The sequence below is a fragment of the Jaculus jaculus genome, chromosome 2 (genome assembly GCF_020740685.1).
Source record: "Jaculus jaculus isolate mJacJac1 chromosome 2, mJacJac1.mat.Y.cur, whole genome shotgun sequence".
Taxonomy (NCBI): domain Eukaryota; kingdom Metazoa; phylum Chordata; class Mammalia; order Rodentia; family Dipodidae; genus Jaculus; species Jaculus jaculus.
The window spans coordinates 83,290,576-83,309,820 of NC_059103.1; the positions used below are offsets into that span (position 1 = coordinate 83,290,576).

At 36.8% G+C, this 19,245-nt stretch overlaps 1 protein-coding gene across 1 annotated transcript; it reads right to left on the reverse strand.

Moving 5' to 3' along the window:
* Positions 1 to 206: 206 nt before the first annotated feature.
* LOC101606769 (60S ribosomal protein L21-like) lies at positions 207 to 644 on the reverse strand. Its single transcript, XM_045143521.1, has one exon. The coding sequence runs from the start codon at positions 642 to 644 to the stop codon at positions 207 to 209; it is 438 nt and encodes a 145-aa protein (XP_044999456.1).
* Positions 645 to 19,245: the final 18,601 nt, after the last annotated feature.

Here is a 19,245-nt window from a genome sequence, read left to right on the forward strand (position 1 = left end):
CTTTTGATAGTTTGCTTCAGTTCAGCTGTTCTTTTGACCAGGTATCACTGGTTGTTCTGTTTTCATTTGGGGATTGAATTTCATTCTCTTTCTTTCTTTCTTTCTTTTACTTTACTTTTCTTTTTTTTTTAAAATGTAGGTCTTTTATTTATTTGTGACATATATTTAGCCATAAATTCATAGGGAATAGGCTCCAGCAGCTCAGGTTATTTTCCATTAGTTCGCAGAAAGTGCACTTCTCTGTGCAGAGCAGGCTGCCGCTTCAGCTGCACCCAGGATCCCTTCTCTTTGGTTTCCTTCTTCTGATCATTTTCCTTCACCAATTTCAGGAAGCTGTCTGGGCTCTTAGAGTGTTTAATGTGCTCAAGACACTCATTACTTTTCTTGGCAAGAATCTTGACCTTGACTTGCTTGTTCACAAGAATGCCAACAGCATGCTGAGTGACATTGTAGATTCTTCCAGTCTTCCCATGGTAACATTTATGAGGTATTCCATTTTGGATAGCATCCATTTCCTTGATGTCTACAATATCACTCTTCTTGTAGGTTCGCATATACATGGCCAGTAGAACAACTGTATGTTTTCTAAAAGACCTAGAGAACATGTACCAGGTGTCTCTTCTCTCTCCCTTTGTATTTGTCATTTTGGCAAATTACTGGAAGCTGGTAGTTCTGGCCAAAAGGCTGGGATTGAATTTCTGTTGATTTTCTTTTTTTCAAAGATTTTAAAATTTTCATTTATTTATTTATTTGCAAGCAGAGAGAAAAAGAGAGAGAGAGGACACAGACAGAGAGAGAATGGGCAAACCAATGCCCCTAGCCACTGCAAATGAACTCCAGATGCATACACCCCCTTGTGCATCTGGCTTACATGGGTACTGGGGAATTGAACCTGGGGCCTTTGGCTTCACAGCCAAGTGCCTTAACCGCTAAGCCATCTCTCCAACCCTTCCTTTAATTTCTTTATGATTTCATTGGAGGTTTCCATTGTGGGACCAAGTAGGCATCCTTGGTAAGCTCTCTCAGTTTTCTGACTTTCATTGGCTTTTCTGCACTGTGGTCTACCCATCTTGGGGAGACACTTTATTCTACTGAGGAGGAAACAAGTTTTTGTCCTTTAGGTTCTTCAGAGGGTGTTATTTTTTAAATGTGAACCAGATTGGTATGTGCAGATTATGAAGATTGCAGGTACATCAAAGGTACCTGGGGAACTGGGAGCTCTGGCTTACTCACTCCACTTGCATGTACTCTTCAGCACACAGGAATCCTGGGTTGAGGAACCAGGTGCCAGTAAGCTGGAGAACCAGAGGCAAGTGGCCTGCTCCTACAGTGGCCCATGTACTCTCTGACTCAAAGGAATAGGGATGTCAGTAGCCAGGGCCCAGCCAGGATACCAGAGCAAAAGGCCTGTTTCCACAGCCCCCACATGGGGACAAGGCCTCCCCAAACCAGGCAGGGGGGGACCTACAGGGACCAGGAATCTGGACGGAACCAGGGAACAGGGGTCTGGCAGACTCACTTTGCACCCTCTGGCACCCACCCTCAGAAGCAGGGTATGGGGAATTAGGGGCCCAGGGAAACTTCTATCAGAAAGATGGAGCAATGGACCTGCTTCCTCAGCAAGATCCCAAGGACCAGGAAAGTGGGAGAAACCCTGGGGAACAGGGGTTTGGCCTACTCACTCTGCACCCACCACACACCCCCTCTGGGCAATAAGACTTTAAAGCTATAAAATCATAGCAAAAATCCTAGGAATGAACTCAATACATATATATAAAATCTTCTTCACTGAAAAATCTGAAATTACTGCTAAGATAAATAAACACCTGACAAGGCAGAGCCAGGAGAAAAACCGTATCAATGAATCAGAAATCCTTCACACATTGCCAGTAAGAAGTAAATATCGCAAGTTTTTGGAAATTGAAATCTTATAAAATTACACTAATGCCTATGTCTTATTAATTCTGTAGGTTTGGATATAAAATTAAGATAAACATATGTAAAAAAGATTAGCCTAAGAATGTTCATAGCAACTCTATTCATGAGTTTCTCTGAATTTAATATCTATAGTTAATATTATTTCTTTATAGTAAGTCCAAAATGTAAAGAATCCACATACATGTCAAAAGGAAAATGAGTGATTAAATCTTAGAACCCTTGGACAATGAAATACTGTTAAGCAGTATAAAGGAATGAACAACTGATATGTGCAACGATATGCATGAATCTCTAACAAATAATGCTGAGCAAAGGAAGCAGATGCCACAGTACCCTTTGTTTGCTGTCATTCATCTGAAGCTCAACAGGCAAAGCCACTCAGTGGGTTAGATTTCAAAACAGTGGTTATGGTGGGAATGAGGCTTGACTGGGAAGTGGCAAGAAGGAACTTTCCGGTATGAAGAACAAATTTTAGTTCAATTATAGGTTATAGGCTAAGCTAATATGTGAATTTGCCAAAAGCCTTCACACTATCGATTTCTGGCATCATTTTTGGAAACGACTAGTGCTATCTGATTGGTATGAAAGTATGATTCTCTTTGTTCACCTTTTAAAAATTAGCTCAATTCTTTGATCAAAATATTTCCATGTTGGTACAGTAGTAGGGTGAATGTTCTGTAGCTATGAAAGTTGGGATGTTGTAATATTTTTCAAAGTGAGTTTCATGGAATGATTTCCAAAATATACTAATATGTTAATTTTGAAAATAAGTATTTCATGATTAGGTTAGCAAAATATGTTAGTGAACTTGATTAAGCATCTTTCATAACTGTTGAACTTATATATGGTACATATGCTGAGTTCTAATGAAAGAATCTTTCACTTATCTCCTTGTAGTATTTGGTATTTAATGACATTCACAGCTATTATTTATCTTATTCATAGTTAAAGATCAAACTTTTGAATTTTTCATCAATTTATCAAATCATCAAATTTGAATCATGATATATTAAAGAGTTAGTAGTTTATAGAATTAATGATGAGCTGTGGTCCTTAGAAGCTACAATATTAGGTGACATCTTAAGAAAATGTAAAGTTTGATTTATCTTTCATTTTATTATTTCTATCATCTCTGATATATTTTCTATATCAATAACAAGAATAAAATATGAAATTTAAAGTTTTACTTATTTTGGTGTGAAAGAGTCTGGAAGTGTGAAAAAAGAATTTGAGTTTTCTATACTGAAAGTATTAAGGAATAATTTTTTTTCTGTAACAACAAAATATCTGTTCCATGATTATTGTACCAAAATAACTTATCTAAAAGACCTGGACATTTTAAATTGATGGGAAAATTGAAAAATAACATTATACTGTCATTATACTACTGGATAACTTATGAATTAGATTTAATACCCTAAATATTCTCCCATCTGCTTATAAATATATCTTCAGAGGTTTAAAATTCAGTTTAACAATTCTAGTTTTAAGAAGAACTTATTTAAAATGTTTGCATCACTTATGAAAGCACAACTTTCAGATGATTGAATTTGTTCAGAAATATAAACACAAATATTTTAAATACATGTTTATATCAGAGACATAGAAATGACTTCGTAAGAAGTCATAAATTTACTATTTGTTATAGGATTAATGATTCTAATCTGTACATGTTGGTGGTTCCTAAATCCTTCTGATTTGCTCTCTAGTCATAACCTTGCTAATTGAAAAATCTCAAAAAGTAATTAAAACTGGACATTTTTACAAATGATGGAAGATGAGATAAAAATTATGCCAAAGATTATAGTCAACAACCACTTAGCAATTTATTCTACTCTTTGAGGGTTTCTATTCTAGGGCCCACAGCAATTGTTTGTTAATTTCTTTCATTGTGTTGCTTTTCAGTGATAGATGATAGATAGAAAAATAGATTTATGATAGATAGATAATTGATACTCCCAATAGCATATGTATGTATATGAATGCTCATGTATGTAAATTGCTGATCCTCCAAAATTTCAAATCTGAGACTAAATGAATACTTGGGGTGGTAGTTTCAATGTGTGTCTCCCATAGACTCAGTTACTTTATTAAAGCTTGTAACTTGGGTCTCCAGCAGCCTGGCTGGAGGAAGTGTCACTGGGGCAGATCCTGGAGTCCAGTGCTAAGGTGTCACTGTGGGCAGATCTGAATTCCAGCCAAGAGGTATGCAGAAAGGTTTCAGCTCTGCCTGGATCCCTGCTGTTTGCTGCCCATTTTCTTGCTTGCTGCTTTTGGTGTTTGCTGAATCTGGTTGTTTCTCTCTGCTCAGATGTATGGAACCATCTTCTTCCACCTCTGATGGAACAGCCTCCTGGATCTTTAAGCTTGAAATAAACCCCTCCCTCCCATTAACTGTGCCTGATGTGTATGTTCACCCCAGCAACACAAAGCTGTCTACAACACCTGCATTGTGCTTTATCCCCACCCCCCAACATTCACTTTCAAACAGGTTATGTTTTCACTCTTCTCCATGTATCTCTGTTCTTCCTCAGTCTTTTAGTTTGGGCAGTATTTAAATGCGAAAATTTCCCATTGTTATAAGTGACTGAAACTTCATAGAGATGTGACCTTGAAATAAATCCCATTCCATGGCAATTCCAGCCAGGCAATAGGAAGTATCACTGCCTTGCTCTGAAACAGTGGTGTAGTTGCAAAATACATGACTGCAATTGTTCATGGCCCTCTAATTTGGGAGAGAACAATCACAGTGTGCTGCATATTTTTTTTTCTGGTTTTGTTTTAAATCTCAAAATAATGATAATTTTCCCTCCTTCTCAGAGAAACTGTGAGAACTGAGGGAGGTTCTAACTCAGGGCCTAAGGCATGGTAGGTGGTCAGAATAAACACTGCTTCATTTCCTTCTCTGCTTTGTCATTATAAAATTATTTCAATTCCATAAAAATAGGACACATCTGTTTGGTTAAAATGTAATAGAAAGTGTAAAATAACTGGGAACTTATGTGACTCACTTTAATTTTTTATCTTCTGTATGCTATGCTACTTAGGAATTCATAATGAATTGAAGAAATATAAACAGACAGGAAAAAGAAAATAAATCAAGATGTCCCAGGTCACTTGTGCTCACTTGGAAAACTGTGACTTGATGTTTAGGATTCTGGGCATGTCTTTCAGAGAGCATGCTGCTGACCCATGTTTATAAGCGCCAGAAAGTCACCAAAGGGCAGTTAGCCTTTCAGAGACCCCATCGGATGCAGCCTGCTTTCATTAGTTCTGTCAAGTATGCAACAGATGGAAGTTATTGAGCACCTGCTCTTAATCAGCTATGGAGAGAGTCGGTGGTGAATATGAAAATGAATACAAAACTGGATCTTTCCTCAGAAAATGAGTAAGTCTGTTATAGTAACTAAGCTAACAAGGTCAGTGAAATCTGAGAGAAAGAATGACTGTGGTACACTTTAGAGGGGACCTTTGTCTGCTCAGAGGCTATAAAAAAAACAGTCAGCCCTGAGTTTAGACTTCTAGAGTAGAAATAGCCAATTCAAGAACTGGCAGAAAAGAGAGCATTCCATATAGGGACACACAGCAACACTAGACTAGGTTTTGTGAAACTGAGGGCAAGTCTGATTATGCAAACCCAGGGAACACAGAAAGACATTGGAATGTCACTGTAAGGCTTGTTGCTCTTCCCCCTAATATCCAGGACTACTTTCAGATAGGAGGAAGAAGCTTGCAGGGTGGAAGACGTTAATGTCATGATTAAATACAGGGCTGGAAAGATGGCTTAGTGGTTAAGACACTTTCCTGCAAAGCCAAAGAACCCCGATCTGATTCTCCAGGACTCACTTAAACCATATGCACAAGGTGGCACATGTATCTGGAATTTGTTTGCAGAGGCTGGAGGCCCTGGTGTGCCCATTCTCTCTCTCAAATAAATAAAAAAATTTAAAGATTAAATACAAACTTTCATGCAGATTACCAAATAATGTAAAATGTTGGGTGATCTAGACAGGCTTCAGATGGGTGAAAAGGGGGAAAGAGTAAAGATGAATGAAGTAATGCAGTAAGAAAAACGTTCAGATATGAGAACAATGGTGAAGAACCCAGAGGGCCACAGAATCAAGCAAAGTAATTGAAAGACAGGTTAGAGAAGAACCTAACTACCTCTGGGCCTCAATTTTGGGAAGAGATGGAGAAAAACACTGTTTTAGTATATAAATTTTCATTGTACACAGGGTTGTGGGCTATGGAACAGGAAGTTAAATCAGTCCACCTACCCAGGTGTGAGAGCACCTGCTTTCCCCAAGCCACTAGCTCAGGCAAAGTTTGCTTTACAGAGAATTATTATTAGATTAATGATGACTAAAATATTTGAAATATTTTACCACTATTAATTTAATCTCCAAAATGAAATGTATCTCAAGTTATCTTTTATTTATTTTTTTCTGATTTATTCATCAGACATAGAGAGGACAGAATTGGTGTGCCAGGGCCTCTAGCCACTACCAATGAACTCCAGATGCATGTACCACCATGTACATCTGGCTTACATGGGACCTGGAGAATTGTACCTGGGTCCTTAGGCTTGGCAGGCAAGTGCCTTAACTGCTAAACCATCTATCCTGACCTCAAATTATCTTAAAAATATGAGATACTACACAGTTTTTTTTTCAAAAAAATATTGATACTTGTGTCAACCATCTTATGGATATCAATTTACTTGAATGGTAACAAAACATAGGTTACCACTGCTATTGTTCTGTGTGACCAAGAACACAATCTTACTCATAACTGTGAGACTTTGAGAGCAATAATACAACCCACTCTTTACTGTGGCTGTATATCCCAGGATCTAACTTGTATCAGTTCAATTCCTAGAAATGTGAAAACAAAATAATAATTAAAATTATTGCCCAGTTATGAATAGGTTTTTCTAGGGTTTATGGCTCTGAAAAGATATATATGTAAATTCATTTTTCTCAGACTGAGTCACATTTTAAATATTCTATGGAGGAATACTTAACTAGATAAAATTATAAAAATTAATTTGTTAGGATATAAAAATATGTAATATATTGACATGATTATTTCATAATATTTTCTGATTTTTATGATAAAAAATGAAGTTTCATCTTAAAATTAAAATTACAACTGAATTGACAATTTAATATTTATCTTCTATAATTTATTCTGATACCAAGAAAAATTAATTCTGTAAAAAATTATGACTGGGGCTTATTAAAGGAGAATAGAGAATAATTAAAAAAAACATAAATCAATGTAACTGTTTATAGTTCATATTATTTTCAATATGACCTCTGTGCCTTGGAATAAAATTTCATGGCCTTTAAGTTACGGCAGACTAAGTAATAAGGGTTAAGATTCAGAACAGAAAGACAGAGAGATGAGCCTGGCAATTCCCTTGAGAAGATCTCCTGGCTGAGAAGTTGAGAAAAGAGAAGGCAGCCCCGCTGGGCCAGAAGAGAAATGATCAGGAGAGTGGTGTTTTGGAAGTGGGCATTTTGGAGGGACCGAAAAAATAGGGATTAATTGGACCAGTGATATTTTTTCTTGACTTTGGTTGTGGTTACACAGCTGTTCATTTGGAATAACTCCTTGATCTAGTGCACACTGGAATTCTCCACACCACAGTTTCATAAGTGTAACTGAATGTGGTGCTTATGAAACATTTGACAATCTTTTACAGATTTCTGACTGTGAAACAACTAAAAATCAATTTAAAATCAAGTATGGAATGAACCTGAGGTGCTCCTGGCAGTGCTCACCTGTTTTGCGCTAGGGGACTTCCCTGCGGCCTGGGTTCTGAGCACGCAGCATGCACGCTTTGCAATACGTGTGCTTCAGGCCACTCAGCACCAGCAAGCGCTGCCTGAAACTCCTCAGCTCAGATGTTCCCTTATGAATTGCTGTGTCTTTGGTGCAAATATGTTTTCTTCTCTTATAGAAACGTAATGGTTTAAGTACAGAAAATAAAGGCAGTATTTTCTGTCTATTCTCTGTATGTCAGGGTTAGATAAGTGTATTGTGAGACTAGATTGTGCTAGAAAGTTTGATGTGAAGAATTGCTGTTTGAGTAACTGATGAGTTTCGTAGAAATGTTAGATTAATTTTTAAGTTGAATTTAGAACAGAGTTCCAGCAATTTCTGAACGGCCCTAAACATATGCCTGTCATTTGGTACCATATATTTGTCTGAAACAGTGTTCATAGCATTAACCCTTATAAAATAAAGCCTCTATCAACTCTGAAAAATTATAAAGATGCTCTATATCTTACAATGTCAAATATTCAGCTACGATTTAATTCTTTTTGTAGAAAACTAAACAAGCACATCCATCTCATTAGTATGCAAATTTGCTTTTTATTAATAAATCGCAAATTACATGTAAATCAGAGAGTTGTTTTAAAGTAGATTGAAAATAATATATTTCTCAGGTGCGTTTTTTTTCTTTACCTATTTTATATACCTTATGTACCTGCAGACAAGTACAAATTTCTTGGGAAAAAGGGGTTTTAGCTCTCACTGCATATATGCTAAACTTCAAAGTAAACAAGTGAGAAATGAATTATAATGAGAATTATGTCCTCATATTTAACCCTAAATTTTCTTTCAACAAACACATTATTCATCTTGCCCATGACAGCCACTGTGCAAAGTGCCAGCCTAGAACTTAAGGAACGTAACAGTCCACCTAACCCACAAGGTCCACATTGGTTTTGATAGTTTTGAAATAGTAAAAAAAGTAAAATGCTGATAAGTTGGGAAGCAAATGTCACAGGGAAGGGGCCGTGGAAATATGAGTTTAGTGTTCACTGGTGACCACCTCCTAACTTCAATGAAGGAAGAAGGGCTGAGTGTGGAAGTAGAAATCCAAATTTACCATTGCATTTGTGCGATCATGCTTTTCCTATAATTAAAAAGATACTCCCTACCCTCTGACTTCTTTGATGTTTTATTCATCTTTGAGTCTCCTCTGCAGAAAGTCTAGCTAAGAAAGTTAAGTAAATTGGTGGAAGAAATAAATCAGGATTAATAGAATGCCTTCTTTAACCTGATTGCCTATTTGATATTTCTTTTTTAAGTATAGCTTAATTCAAAGTAAAGATGCTAAATTTTACAGAAAATGTTAAACAATATACATGAATTTGGTGCATAATATTCTTTCTTTGATAAAGATATATGATAAACTTTCAGTTTCTAATCTCAGAGAAATTTGTGACAATCAAATGTAATTAACTTTCAACATTAGAAGAGTTTGCAATTTAGTCATACTTCCTTATTTCATAGATGATGTCAATGAAGGCATGAGAAGTTTAAAACTACATTTCATACACAGATTCCGGCAAATTATGTTTCCATGCTTGAAGAAGAATGTGCATTTGCCTCTAGGGCTGTTTGCACAGTGATTAAGGAATTTTCTCATTAGAACAGTAGGAGAATGAAAATAGCTTCTATTAACTATGCAAACAATTAGTGTGATTTTGCTTTTAACAAGCAGGAAAAAACAGGAAGTATTCATATGAAATAAAAATACATGAAGCATGTGTATGTTTAATACCAAACAAAGTTTCAAAAATCTCAAAAGTCAGGGCTATTTTCTACAGAAAGCCAGTTGCAAATTAAAAAAAAAAAAACTTAGAAAAAAGTTTAAAAATAATCAACTTCTAAAGTCATTTTTCATGTGCAACAAAAATTCTAACAATCTACCTAACCCACAGATGCCTCATGGAAACACAAGAGTTTAGCATTCCACTGCAGAATACCTCCTAACTTCAATGAAGGAAGATGATGTCAGGGATGGAAGTGGAAACCAAAATTTACTGTTTGCATTTGTACAATTGTGCTTTTCCTGTAATTTTAAATATACTACCTAGACTCTGACTTCTTCCTGGATAGAAGTAATATTTTATTCACCTTTGAGTCTCCTCAGCACAAAGCCTAGCTCAGAAATATTTTTTAATGTTTTTTAAATGGTAACCTTATCAGGGTAAAAAAGCCCATCATCCAAGCTGGGGAGATGACTCAGGGGATAAACAGCTTATTGCAGAAGCATGGAGATCCCCAGAACCCATGTAAAGCCAGATACGGAAGAGGGCATCTGAAACCCTGGAGCTCCTATTGTGTGATGGGAGTTGAAGACAGAAGAACTCCCAGATGCAACTGGGCCAGGTAGCAAAGAACAAAAAGACCCTGTCTCAAAACAAGGTAGAAGGTAAAGACCAACACTGGAGATTGTTCTCTGACCTGCACACATATGGTGTGGCATATATATGCCTATACACACACACACACACACACACACACACACACACACACACTGAAATTACAGAACCCAGCTTAAGAATTAGTCTCTGTGTTGACCTGTCATACATAAAGTAGAAAGTATAATGGCCAAATAGTTACATTACTCTTGAAATTTGTGAATATTCTGTAAAATATAAAGAATATGACATTCACAGAATAGAATAAGGTTTTAGCTGAATGAATTTTTTCAAGGGTCTAGGCTGGGAGCTAATGGCAGAGCCAGCTCACTAATTAATCTCACTGGTATGAAGAAGGTTATTGTCTGTCTCCTTTGGAACTCAAGAGGCCAGAAGAGGAAAATAATCCTGAAAGTAGATTCAAGTCTAAATTTTATAATGCTAATATAATCAAATATATCATTTACCTTTGCTAAGAAATTACCTAAAGATATTGGAGATAATGAAGGAATTTGATAATGGAGTTATAATATAAGAGATTATGACCATTTGTTGAATGGTGGATTTAATTATGACTATATAAAATAAAAACATATTTTACAATTAAAAGGTTATTCAAAATTAGATTATATAACTGCTTTAAAACTTGATTTTTTTTTTCAATTTTGGATCAGTCTCAGGGTGGTACTTGATCTTCTTAATCAAACTGAAATAAAACCTCACAATTCATTATTTAAATTAGAAAAGTCTTGCCCCAAAGAGACCAATTGAAAAAATTCTTATGACTAAAAGTTGATTTTTAAAAGAAGCAAATCTATCTTGAAGAAAAATTGTTTCATAAGTTCAGAGAAAATCTTGCTCTCTCAAGACACCTGTAATATGGAACTGAAGAGAATAAGAAAATGGTATAGTTTTATAATTAAAAAGTTGCAACAGAACTTCTATATTTCATGTGCACTGCATTAGCCCACAAATTTTCTCCATCCATTTCTTCCATGCATATGTATTTTTAGTGTCATATTTAGACAATTATGCTAAAATCTCATTTTTCAAAGTTACTATCCACAAATAAAGAGCTAATGATTTCATAACCAAAATTCTTACTTTAGATGTAGCTAAAACAATGTTTCTGTGTTTTATTCTGATCCTAACTAATATTTCTGGAAGAAAAATAAACTAAGAGTCTCATAGTCAACAGCCACATCTAAATGTGAGGCTCTCAGAATGTCCTGACTGTAACCTGACTTTCACTCAACAACTTGTTATAGACTTTCTCAACCTGAAGGCTTAAATGACTGAATGAATGATCTACCTCTTAGACTCTTGAAAGTTTTCATTGATGAAGTACATATAAAAATTCTTCGATTAATTATAGGTTATGTTCAACACTGCTTTTAAAAAGAACGACGTTATGATGGATGATTCTCATGGTGACGAACAGTCCAATCTTTCAGTTCGTGTTACTGGTTTTTCCTAGATGACTCCTTCCTTCCGTCTTGGGACTGGGATCGAGACCATCTGCATTATATGGTTAAACCCAGTCTATACTGTCACACCTTTTGTCATTGAGTTTCCCTGTGTACACCCGGCCTAATGCAGACTCAAAGTGGCCTTCTCTAACTCAAGGAACAGAGACCTAAATGTAGAGTACTAGACAGAGACAAGTAAGGTGAGATGGTTAGGAAAATGTCAGGTGAATGACCAGCCCCAAGGATATAAATAGCACATGTACCAAAAGACATGGCCTCAGGGATACAAGAACCTGTTCACACACAGGTGCAGCAATCTACCACAGTGGGAACTGAAGATCTTTAACCCTGAGGGGATATCAGAAATGAGGAGGAGGGTAGAAGAGCCTTAAGGGAGTTGCTCAGTTCCTCATTGTCTGTTGAGAGCTCTATTGGGGAAAAGGAGGGTTCTCAGGGGAATGGAAATGAGGGAGGGAGAAAAATAGTTAATCTTCTGTGAGATGGAAAGACCATCAAATTACAGTACATTAATGTACTGAAGTTCTTGATAACTTTTTGTTTGTTTTTGAGGTAAAGTCTCGCTTTAGCCCAGGCTAACATGTAACTCAAATATATAGTCCTTTTTTTATTTTTTCTGATCTTCCATTTAAAGAACCTTTTTTAGCTGGGCAGGTGGTGCATGTCTTTAATACCAGCACACTGTAGGCAGAGTTAGGAGGATCACTGTGAGTTCGAAGCCACCCTGAGACTACAGAGGAAATTCCAGGTCAACCTGAGCTAGAGTGAGACCCTACCTTAAAACCCCTCCCCCCAGAAAAAGAATATTTTTAAAAACAGGTTCAGAAGTTTTGGTGAGGAGATAGTTATCAGTTAAATGTACTTGGTTGCAAAGTCTGCCTGCCTGGGGTTCAATTCCCCAGAGCCCATATAAAGCCAGATATAAAATGGCACATGTATCTATTTTCCCAATGTGCCTACCACAATGGGAGGCAGAGCCCATAGAATCTAAGACTTGTGGGCCAGCTAGTCTGACCTTCCTTTGTAGTCTGACAGCTCACTTGTGGCAGCCAGAGACCCTATCTCAAAGAAGGTGGAGCACAGATACCATGAAGCTGTCTGCTAACCCCCCACACACACATATAAATAATGTTTTTCAAAATGATTAAAAAGGGGCTGGAGATATGGTTCAGTGGCTAAAGGTGATTGCCTGCAAAGCCTGATAACCTGGGTTCAGTTCCCTAGACCTCACACATTAAAGCCAGATTCACAAAGATAGCACATGCATCTGGAATTCGTTTGCAGTGGCAAGAGGCCCTAGTGCACCCATTATCTCTCTCTTTCTCTCTCTCCTTACAAACAAGTAAATGCTATTTTTTTTTTTTTTTTGGTTTTTTTCAAGGTAGGGTCTCACTCTACCTCAGGCTGACCTGGAATTCACTATGTCATCTCAGGGAGGCCTTGAACTCACAGCGATCCTCCTACCTCTGTCTCCCGAGTGCTGGGATTAAAGACGTGTGCCACCACGCCCTGCCCAAATAAATGCTTTTTTAAAATACTGGTGAATTTATAAGATTAATAAGGAAATCAATGAATTTAGCAATGGGGAAAGGAATGCATTGATATGGACAGGACATATACCCCCAAATAGAGCTAAATATTGCCTGGAGATTACCACAGTGAGGACAAAGAAGAATTCCATTCCTACCCCTAGGGCAATTGAAAGGAGACCCTACTAACATTTTGGAAGACCACTGCCAGGAAAGCACCACCAACAGGTAAGGTGAATTAAGGCAAGGTAGGAGAGATTCAAAAAGACCTTCAAAAAGAGGGAACGAATGTTGGAGGAGCTTATAACCATAGCAAATAAAAGATTAATGTGGAGAAATAAATGACACACAAAGAACTACATAGAAAAGATGAATTTTCCCCATGCTTTGGTTGAATGTAGCTACTATATTTGTTTTGATCTTTCCCCTTCTTCTTGTTTTTATTTTACTTTATTTTTCTTGTTTTGGATTTTTAGAGGTAGGGTCTCACTCTAACTCAGATTGACCAGGAATTCACTCTGTAGTCTCAGGGTGGCCTTAAACTCACAGTGATCTTCTTATCTCTGCCTCCCAAGTGCTGGGATTAAAGGTGTGTGCCACCAAGCTCAGCCTGGTCTTTTCTTTTTCTAATTTTACTTGTGTGTGTGTGTGTGTGTGCGCGCGCACGCGCACGCACACACATGCGTGCATGCAGAACAGAGAACAGCCTCAGGTGTTATACTCAGAAATGGTGCCCACCTCCTTTGAGACAGGACTTCTCATTGGCCTGGAGCTCTTCAAAGTAGGCTAAATTAGAGGGCCAGTGAGCATCAGGGATACTCCTGTTGCTGTATCCTTGGCACTGGGAATATAGGCACAAGCCACTACAGATAGCATTTTTATGTGACTGCAGAGGCTGAAACAAGGTCAGCATGCTGGCAGAGCAAGCACTTTACTGACTGAGCCATACCCTCAGCCTAATCCTTCTACTTATTTTTCTTTCATTTTTTTTTAATTTTAGAGAGAGAGAGAATTGGTGCACCAGGGCCTCAGCCACTATAATCAAACTCCATACCCTTGTGCCACCTAGTGGGCATGTGCAACCTTGCGATTGCCTCACCTTTGTGCAACTGACTAATGTGGGATCTGCAGAGTCGAACATGGGTCCTCAGGCTTTGCAGGCAAGTGCCTTAACCACTAAGCCATTTCCAGCCCTATACTTATTTTTTAAACAGTTTTATTTATTTTTTTGTTCTTAAGACATAACCCACTGGGAATGTACAGAGACAAATTACTATATTTTATTCTTTCCTAGTTTTGTGTGTGGTGTGTGTGTGTGTGTGTGTGTGTGTGTGTGTGTGTGTGTGTAGTATGCATGTATGCATGTATGCACACATGTATGGAAGCCACAGAAAGATGTCCATTGATCTTCCATCATTCCCAGAAACAGAATCTTTCACTGAGCCTAGAGTACCCCACTTTTGGTTAGACTGGCTAGCCAGGGAGTCCCAGTGATCTTTTGGTCTATGCCCCTCAGCACTGGGGTACAGGCTCATCAGCTAACCTGGCTTTCTTATGTGGATGCTGGGGATCAAACTCAGATCCTTGTGCTTGCAAAGCAAGCACTGTCATTTGCTGAGCCATGTCCCCAGTTCCCCTTTCTTTCATTTAGAAGAAATCTAGTCCTTAGGTAATTTGTCTCATTTATTTTTCCTGGGGGATTCTCTTATAGGAGAAGTAATTTAGAAGGATAGTGAAGCTTGTACAATGGGAATAATGATGGTATTTTCTATCTTTCAGAGCCTTGGTGAGTACCAAATCCATATGAAGTTCATAAAGAAGCATCTGACACACAGACGTTCTCATGACCCTGCTTGTCCCACTCAGCCACTGCCCTGTCTCAGCACACTGACCACAGCAGCAGCTGGCACTCTCATCACATGTCCCAATTTTTCCCAGCTGGACATTATGTTGATTATTCACAGTATTTTTAGAAGACACAATATTTTTGAAGAATGAATTTAAGAGCAAATTTTCCTAAAAAATATTAACCCACCACCTAAAAATTAAATAATGTGTGTTTCAAAGTAGCCAGGCATGGTGGCTCATGTCTGTAATCCCAGCCATCAGAAGGCTAAGTCAGAACTGTTCCAAGTTCAAGGACAGCTTAGGCTATATAGTGAGTATTGGGCCAGCCAGATCTGCAAAGAAAACAGTTTCAAAGTATAAAGAAGATTAGGGAACCTGTGATCCATCCTCGGACCGCACTTAGAGTACAGAACCTTTGTCCCTTCGCATTATTTATTTTAAGCCCAAGGGCACTCCCCACCCAGTTTTAACATTGTATTCTTGTGAGAATTGGTCATGATGCAAACTTAAAACATTTCATATCAAAATAAACTAAAAACAGAAATCACAGGACAGTCTTGAAAACATAAACTTATCTTTTACTAAGTAAGGCCCAATGAACATATTAAGCAATACTAGGCTTCAGGTACCATTTCAAAATAGCTTTGGCAACACAATTGGAAAAATTGAGAGCTCACTCATCGTGCCAGGAAGCACTTATTTTGCCTAAGTGCATGGATGATAATCAGATGGATTATTTTAATAAGAATTCCATAAGAGAAAACTGAAATATGCTCTTTTAAGGTCTAATGAAACTTGACTAACTTTAAAAATGGCATATGACTTCTCTTATGTATCATCAATTGTTAAATTATGAAAAATGCAAATAATTCATCATGATATTCTCAGTTCTGATAACTTTCTCTTTTAAACACATACAAAATGCAGTAAGATCTCTTATGAGACATATGGGAATACCCAGAGCAACTATAATCTTATTGTTGGATGTATAGTATTGACAATTGTGATAAACACACATATTTTCATATGAAGGTAATTATAGTTTGAGCAAAAATATATGAAACATTTAAAAGGAACATGAATAAAGTGGATCACAACTGTAATGTGGCTCTATTCTAAATGTTTCTTGACAATAGCTGAACACATTAGAATAATTCATAGTTAAGGTCAAGAATTTCATTGATAAAGGTAGTTAGTTGATTGCTGCCCTGAAAATAGTCTACATTCATAAAAATAATTAATGACTAAAATTAAGGACAAGGTCCATGAAGTTTACTATGGTTAAATTTTACACAGTTAAATTTCATAATAACTATTCTCATCACAATAAAAGCTAGGACAAGCCTTACCTATCACCTGAAAGCAAGGGAGAAATCATCTCAGTTAGATGAGTACACTGACACCCTTTCACTCAAATAATGTGTTAACATCCATTAATATATTTGAGTGTACTTGTAGCTTTATTCCTTTTCATTGTTTAGTAGCATTGTATTACAGCAATACCCTACAATATGTTCATGGGAGATACACATCTACAAATCTCTTTTTGTTAAAAGGTTCTTCTGTGCAAAGGTTGTCTACCAATCTCGTGAGTGCAGATGAGACAGAACATGGCATATCAAGGCAAGTAAAGTAGGAACATGGATGAATAGAAACCTAGGGTCCATGGCAAGTCAGTCTCTCCAGGCTCAGAAAAGTTGTCCAGGGTGGGTGGGCTCTCATCTGAGAATGAGCACATTTCCTCCTTGAGTTAAGATGTGTGTGTGTGTGTATCTGACTGTCTGTCTAGTTTTACTTGGGAGGCTGGGGAATAGAATGAATCCAGGCCCGTTGGATTTAACTGCTGAGCCATCTTCCCAGGCCCATGCAGTACATTCTGTGGGAGAACTACACACAAGAAGGTGAAGGCCTGGCTGGTTAAGGCTGTCAGGAACCTGCCTTGCCGTTATCATATTTGCTATTAGGTTTTTTGTGGCTTTGTAAAGCTAATTGGAAAGAACTGCTACATCTGTGTCAGAATTCTTGCAGGATTGTATTTTTTCTAACTTACTATTTGTTGAAATTCACTATTAAAACTCATGGACCAACAGTTTTCTGAATGGAAATGCTTTGGATTAACAGTTTTCTTAATTACTATTTATTCTGCTTATTCTTAGTTTCATTTAATTTTTGTTCAATCCTATGTTGGCAGATTTATTGGAAAGAAGTGGTTCATAATGTTTCCTAAATATTATTTTAAATATTTTAGTCTATGTAGTACTGTCTTCCATCTTATTGATGATATTAATAATTTGATTTTTCACACTTTCTTAATTCCTCTTGCTAAGGAATTATAAGCCTTAATTATCTTTGAAAGGGACTGATTTTTATATTTATTGGATTTCTCTTATTCACTTCTTTTTTACTTCACTTTTAAAAAATTTTATTTTATTGACAACTTCCATAATTATAGACAATAAACCATGGTAATTCTCTCCCTCCCACTTTCCCCTTTGCAACTCCACTCTCCATCATACCCCGTTCCCCCCTCAATCAGCCTCACTTTTATTTTAATGTCATGATCTTTTCCTCCTATTATTACGGTCTTTTTTTTTTTTCTTTTCTTTTCTTTTCTTTTTTTTTTTTTTTTTTTGAGGTAGAGTTTCATTCTAATTCAGGCTGACCTGGAATTCACTATGTAGTCTCAGGGTTGCCTCGAACTCATGGTGATCATCCTGCTTCTGCCTTCTGAGTGCTGAGATTAAAGGTGTGCACCACTACACCTGGCTAGTCTTACTCATTTTTGCTTTCATCATCATTACCTTCTTTCTACCATATTTTTTTAATTTAGTTTACTTTGTTTTATTATTATTGTTATTGGTTTTCCAAGGTAGGGTCTCACTCTAGCCCAAGCTGACCTGGAATAAAAATTTATGTATTTATTTATTTGAGAGAGGTATACAGACAGGTAAGAAGTAGATAGAATATGGGTGCACTAGGACCTCCAGCAACTGCAAACAAACTCCAGACACATGTGCCACCTTGTGCATCTGGCTTATGTAGATTCTGGGGAATTGAATCTGGGTCCTTAGGATACGCAGGCAAGCACCTTAATTGCTAAGCCATTTCTCCAGCCCCTCTACCATATTTTAATTTAAATTGTTCTCCATTTAACTTTCTGAAGTGGAAATATAAAGATTTTAAATTAAAATTATTCTAATATTTTCATTGCATGTTAAAATTTCTCTCACCAAGGGTTTAGCTGCATCCCACAATGTTGATATGTTTTCACAGTTATTCTGTTTACAATAATACCTAGTTTCCCTGATGACCTCTATTTGATATTTAATTTATGTCTTAATTTTCAAATATTGAAGATTTCCCAGTCACCATTCAGAATTTGGGTTTCAACCCTTTCAGTCAGACCACATAACTGCATGACTTCAAGGCTCTGAGATGTTTTACAAATTAATGAATGCCCTGGTTTCTGGTCTATTTTGGTGAGTGTTTAAAATAGTGAGAATTCTGCAATTACTCAATGTGATGTTTTAGAAGTTTCACTTAGATAAGCTGGTTAATAGTTTTATTCAAATCCATCATATGCCCTTTGATATTTTTGTCTGCTTCATTTATAAATTTTGAGAGGGGAGTGTCATAATCTCCAATTAAGACTGTGGGTTTGCATAGTTTCCTTTTTACATTTGCTGGATTTTTATTGTATTTTGAAAATACATTATTAGGGGCATTTGCATTTAGAACAATGATTTTACATGGTGAGTTGACTCTTTGGTTATTAGTGTTTTCTTTATTCCTTGTAAAATTTTGCTCTTATTCTGATACTGATGCAGCTGTGTCACATTTTTTAATTATTGTTTCCCAGTTTTTTTTAATATCCAAACTGTTTGCATCATTATGTTTAAAGTATAAACGATGCTGGGCTGGACTATAAATGAAGCACGACTTGTAACCAACCCAACATTTTCTGCATTTTAGTTGGTGTTTTTTATACATTATGTTTGATGTAATTAATATTATTGAAATTGCATCTTCCACATGCTGATATTTTTAGGAAAAATAATAAATGTAATATTTGATGTGAGCAGACAAGCCTGTGGCAGGGTATAGTTTCAGTGATGAAGGGGTTAGTCAAAGCTGGCTTTATTTCTGTCCTTCCACCTCACTTACCTAACTTGGCTTTAGTCTTAAGCAAGTCAGCATCCACTCAAAAGTAGGATACATAGC

Bases quoted from the DNA above. Each gene is read 5' to 3' on its own strand.
- LOC101606769 (XM_045143521.1), bottom strand. From the start codon at position 644: ATGACAAATACAAAGGGAGAGAGAAGAGACACCTGGTACATGTTCTCT.